Consider the following 5,819-nt stretch of genomic DNA (forward strand, 5'->3'; position numbering starts at 1 on the left):
TCTGGGCTGGGCCGACGCCCCCTTCACGGATTTGTTCCTGGGAGCTCACAGAGCAACTTCCCAGGGTGGTCACCCATCCTGGGATTGCTCCAGCCTCCAACTCGCTTAACTTTGGAGTTCCTACGAACCCAAAGCCAGTGAGCTCCCAAGAGGCCTCCTCCAAGGTCAGAGTGGCGCAGCGGACTACCCAAACTCTATCAAGCATGATATTGTCCTCTTTGGCACCCACGACTGGGCCCGCAAGGTTTTGTCTCGGGCCTGCCTACATTATCAGCAGCCCAAGGGCCTCACCAAGGTCAGAGTGGCACAGCCCAAGGGCCTGCCTACATTGTCACACCCCGGACCGGCTCCGCCGTAGCGCGATATTGTCCGCTTTGGGCCTGGCTACATTCTCACCAGCCCGCACGGTTTTGTTCCTGGGAGCTCACAGAGCAACTTCCCAGGGTGGTCACCCATCATGGGATTGCTCCAGCCTCCAACTCGCTTAACTTCGGAGTTCCTACGAACTCGAAGCCAGTGAGCTCCCAAAAGGCCTCACGCTATGAGGATGCGAGGTGTGCCATATAAGGCACATCACCCCCTCTCCGTTTGGTCGATGTGGGATCTCACAATCCACCCCCCTTAAGGGATCCGACGTCCTCGTCGGCACACTCGCACCACACGGCAGAGTGGCTCTGATACCAAACTGTCACACCCCGGACCGGCTCCGCCGTAGCGGATATTGTCCGCTTTGGGTCTGGCTACATTCTCACCAGCCCGCACGGTTTTGTTTCTGGGAGCTCACGAAGCAACTTCCCAGGGTGGTCACCCATCCCGGGATTGCTCCAGCCTCCAACTCGCTTAACTTCGGAGTTCCTACGAACCCGAAGCCAGTGAGCTCCCAAAAGGCCTCGCGCTATGAGGATGCGAGGTGTGCCATATAAGGCACATCACCCCCTCTCCGTTTGGTCGATGTGGGATCTCACATAGCGCTTCGAGTTCTTGGGTTTGGCCATGCTTCCCTAGCTTTGCGCATCCCATCCCCCACTTCATGGTAGTGGGATTAGATGAGTTGTAGTGGGATCAGATGAGTGATTTGCGTCTCCCTCGCTCCGCACTTCTCTAGTGGCAGGGAAGCTCGATCATCCCACGTCTTTTAGTTGTGGCATATGGGTTAAGCCATGACAAATGAGATTTGGTCCCCACAGTGCCCCCCTTTTTTCCTCTCTACATGCTTCGCGGGTGGAAAGGGAAAAATGATCTACATGGGACTTCGGAACAGGATTTCTTCGAATTGAGCACATGTCATCCGGATGGGCTCATGGTGAGGCCAAATAAGCCATACCTTTTCCCTTGGGCTCATGGTGAGGCCAAATTAGTGTCCTTCGCTCTCTTCGCCATTTCATGCAGTCGAGATCTTTGTCTTGATCTTCTGCCGTGGCCTTGTCCCGGACGCTCGAGTGTGTGCTTCTGGAGGAGTCTCCCTCAAAGATCTCATGTCTCTGCTTTCTCTTGCCCTCTTTTGAGCCCTCATGGAGAGCAGTGTTCTGCGCCTTCTCCAGATCTTTCTCTGCTACCTTTCTCGTTTCACGTAGCTCTTTCATGATTTCCTTCAATTGGATAACAGCAAGGCTTGGTTCCCCATCTTGGGAGTTGGATCTTACGCTTCAGGGTCAAGGAGTGGACGTTGCATTCCCCAGGATGGAAGTGTTTGGAGTTTCCTGTGCATGTTCAGTCATATTTATGATCAACTTTGAGAGATTCCCATAGACGGCGCCAACTATTGGAGTAGGATTCCTTTCAAGAAGAAATACCTCCACAGGTTCTTGACTGAAGTCCGCACGCTTCCTTGGTCGAAAGAGAACTCCGGACTTTGTTCCCGAGGTCGAACGATGGAAATGGGATGAGTATCTGCAAAAGTCACTCCAACGCTCAAGTTAGTATTTGCGTAGCGTACTCTTAGTGTTTAATTGAATTTTTCGTCCTCTGGCTGGAGGTCTAGCTTGGTTTTTATAGCGCTTCAAGTTCTTGGGTTTGGCCATGCTTCCCTAACTTTGCGCATCCCGTCCCCTACTTCATGGTAGTGGGATCAGATGAGTTGTAGTGGGATTAGATGAGTTATTTGCGTCTCCCTCGCTCCGCACTTCTCTAGTAAGAGGGAAGCTCGATCATCCCACGTCTTTTGGTTGTGGCATATGGGTTAAACCATGACAAATGAGATTTGGTCCCCACAGTAAGAATCCTCCAACCGCTAAAATGACTATAAAAGAAAAAACACAATACTGCTAAATAGTAGACTTGAAATTGAGCAGAAGCCAAAGCAAAATGAAGGCAACGAAACTTGTAGAAAATGAGACTCTTTTTTTTCCCTGCTTCTCTCTTTGAAAGCAAAACTAAATAGTAGACGTTGACCCCAAGAATGATGCCAGCGTTACTAAAAACCATTAAAACAAAGCACAAAAGGTGACAAATTACCCATTGATGAACTAATCAAAGCTTCCCCGAAATAGGTAACTCTACGATACCATTAGAGGACTAAAGCATTCTTCTATGCCTGACTCTATCCTAGAGGTGTCAAATGGACCGAGCCGGCCCTAGCACAGCACGAGTACGGCCCGCTTAAGTAAAGCCCACGGGCTGTGCCGGAACGAGGTAATGAAGTCCAATGGGCCAGGTCGGCCTGGAATTCAACGAGCTGACCCATTTATTAAATTATGCTTATTTTAGAGAAAAATAAACATGATATTTTTACATTTATATCTTAATATCTCTCTTCTTCTCTCTCTCTCTCTCTCTCTCTCTCTATATATATATATATATATATATTAAATTTTAATGTTTTCTTTATATATAAAATAATAATTTTATTTTTCAAGTTTCAATTTTTAAAACCCAAACAATAATCTCTCCATTTTCTATATAAATGTATTTTAAATAAAGTTACTGACTTCTTTATCTTTATTTATTTATTTATAACTTATAATAAATCTTATTAGTATATACATAATTGTAAAAAAGATCTAAATAAACTTGTAAAAAAATTACCAAAAAATACAAAACATATGTCAAATTTGGACAAGCCCAACACGGCCTGTTTCTTAAATGGGCCGACTCTAAACGAGTCAGGCCAGACCAACACGGCCCTTTTGACACTCCTGTCTATCCCAAGCGCTGAGTTGACTCAACTCCACTCGATGGCTATTAGGAAAAGCTCTCTATAGGGTGGGGGTAGCCGGAAAACTACACACCACCACATCTGCAGGCATCAGAATTGCGCCGGTGATTAGAATTCTAGCGGCAAAGCCCATTTTTGCGGGTCTGTGTCAGAATCAGACCAATAAATCAATGGCAACAGAAGATTTAAGAGCTTAGAGCTTCCAAGAGCTGACAAGGCTTGTAAAGTTACTTTTAAACCCAAAAGAAAAGAAAGAGGGCATTAGAAATATAAAAAAAGGAAGGAAAAAAAAACTGATTCTGGTGACATGTGTAACTAAATATTGAAATGATACCCTTCATTCTCTCATTTGAATGTCCAGATTTTCTTCTTGTGCGCCATTGTTAGATCTATATTTCTTACATCTAAAGGCTTGTTTCGTATAACCCATATCTTGTACACTGCTCGCTCATTGAAGCATTGTAGTACAAAAAATGTTGAGGAATATTAGTACAAAAAATCTTGAGGATTTAGAATTCTTAGATAGGTGTTTATGAATTTGTTGAAACAAAAATGTAAAGCATTACCCCAAAAAAAAAAAAAAAAATTTGAAGATAGGTGTAGACTTCCTTTCATTAACAGAGGTGGTGGTTGTGGTAGTGGTGGTGGATGTTGAGGAAGAGGTGGTGGTTGATGTTGAGGAAGAGGTGGTGGTGGAGGTGGAGGAGGAGGTGGTGGAGGAGAAGGATGTGGTGGTTGTGGTGATGGTAGAGGTGGTGGAGGTTGAGGAAGAGGTGGCGGTACCGGTTATAGCGTGGTGGTGGTGGTGGTGGTGGAGGAGGATGTGATGGTGGCGGTGGCGGTGGCGGTGGCGGTGGCGTTGGATGTGGAAGTGGAGGCGGTGTCATTTAAAAAAATTAATGATGATATTTTGGGAATTAAAAAAAATAATTAAAGGCTCATCTATGCTTTTTTTGAAAACAGCTTAATTTGAAAAGCAACCTAGAACATGCTTTTAAAAGCAACTATCAAATATTTTACTTTTACAAAACACATTAAACTGTTGAACTTTAAAGTGAAGCAGGTTTTTGACCAAAAAAGGCAATCCCAAACCAGGCCCTAGTACTATTAATTTCTTCAACAACAAAAGGACAGGAACTATATCAGAATCCTAACAATTTAAATTACCTTAGAACTAGAAGATGAAAGAGCAATTTTACAAAATTAAATGAAATCAAAGGCTTCAAGAGTAAATACAAAATTCTCTATTCAAGAACACAAGGGTTGATGATTTGAGTTTCCTAACAAAAACAAAAACTAACAAAACTAATCGCATAGATCTCTTTCTTGGCAAGTAGTAGAAGTAGAACCGATCTCTGAATTAAGCATAGCCAAATAATCCTTGGTGTAAAATTCTCTTTTATTCCTCTCATCTAACTTACTAGCCACATTCTCTTTCAAACATTCTAGCAAACCCTTGTACTTTTTAAGTTCATCTAGTCCTAAATTTTCATCAATAGGCTCATCCCACCATACACTGACCTTTTCTCCATCCCCACCAGCCTCATCTTCTTTCTCTTCTTCTTGATGGGCTTCTGAATCTTCATGGCTATCCTCAGCATCAACGGATCCAATATCCTCTTCATCATGATTGGCTTCTAAATCTTCATGACCATCCTCACCCTCAACGGGTCCAATGCCCTCATCATCATGATCAGCCGTTGTACATGAAGCTTGTTCGCCAAGAAATCGATCAATGACAGTTTCCGCGGAGGGTTGTCCAAAGATGAAGGCCTTGTTACCGGGCGAAAAGGTGATAATCGCAATCTGGGCACCAGACAAGCAGCAAAGGTCAGTGGCTTTGCGGAAGAGTCCTTTGCGCCGCTTTGAGAAAGTGGCCTTTAGGTAGTTCTTGTTGTTTATTTTCTTGATGTCGATCTTCCTTTTCCCCATTATAAACTGGGGAAATAAGATAAACAGAGGGTTCGATTTCCTCTAAATAAAATGAATAAGTAAAAGTGCTGAAAAAGAGGTTGTGAACGTATATACATACAAATTCTTAAGTGCCCTGTCAATGCTGGTTTCCTTTTCTTTGGATTGTCTCCCAAGTCAACACGCTATCCTACATTAATATTCGATTGGAAACAATTAATCATAATTGGAAACAATTTTATGAGAATGGATTTATACGTAAGGTAACTAAAATAGGTAACTAAATTTGGAGTGTCCCCCAAGCTTGGGTTTCCAAACAAATTTATGATATTATCAATTTTTCATTTGGAAATTCTGAAGGGTTTGCAGTTTTTATTTTCTCAAATTCAAACTCTTTATTGTGGAAGAGTTGTATTTCGTATATAAAGAAGAGTAACGTTGGGAATCGGTTTGTATTCTTTCATATGAAAATACTGAGAATTTGTTGCAATTAAGTTGGTTTTTAAAATAATAATAATAATAATAAAGAGGGGCATAATTAAATTAATATAGGACTTGATTTTTAGTTTTTTTTCCCTACCCAAATTGCAGAATTTGAATTTGAGTTTGAGTTTCAAATTTGACTTGAAGGCTCTTTGTTTAATTCCTGTCAATTATCTCAGTCACCACTCATCGAGTCTTTATTATTTATTTGACTTTTATTTCTTTGTTTGGTTAATTCTTTTATTTTCTTGCTCGATTGTATCCTTACCAT

At 42.5% G+C, this 5,819-nt stretch overlaps 1 protein-coding gene across 1 annotated transcript; it reads right to left on the reverse strand.

The window, feature by feature from the left end:
* Positions 1–4,399: 4,399 nt before the first annotated feature.
* Positions 4,400–5,096, reverse strand: LOC117633072 (agamous-like MADS-box protein AGL62). Its single transcript, XM_034366743.1, has one exon. It carries the CDS (start codon positions 5,084–5,086, stop codon positions 4,460–4,462), a length of 627 nt encoding a protein of 208 aa, XP_034222634.1. The 5' UTR covers positions 5,087–5,096; the 3' UTR covers positions 4,400–4,459.
* Between the last annotated feature and the right edge of the window lie 723 nt (positions 5,097–5,819).

This window comes from Prunus dulcis, chromosome 6, assembly GCF_902201215.1.
Source record: "Prunus dulcis chromosome 6, ALMONDv2, whole genome shotgun sequence".
In the NCBI taxonomy this organism is placed as follows: domain Eukaryota; kingdom Viridiplantae; phylum Streptophyta; class Magnoliopsida; order Rosales; family Rosaceae; genus Prunus; species Prunus dulcis.

Excerpts from the sequence above, each read along its gene's own strand:
- LOC117633072 (XM_034366743.1), bottom strand. The coding sequence starts at position 5,086 with ATGGGGAAAAGGAAGATCGACATCAAGAAAATAAACAACAAGAACTAC.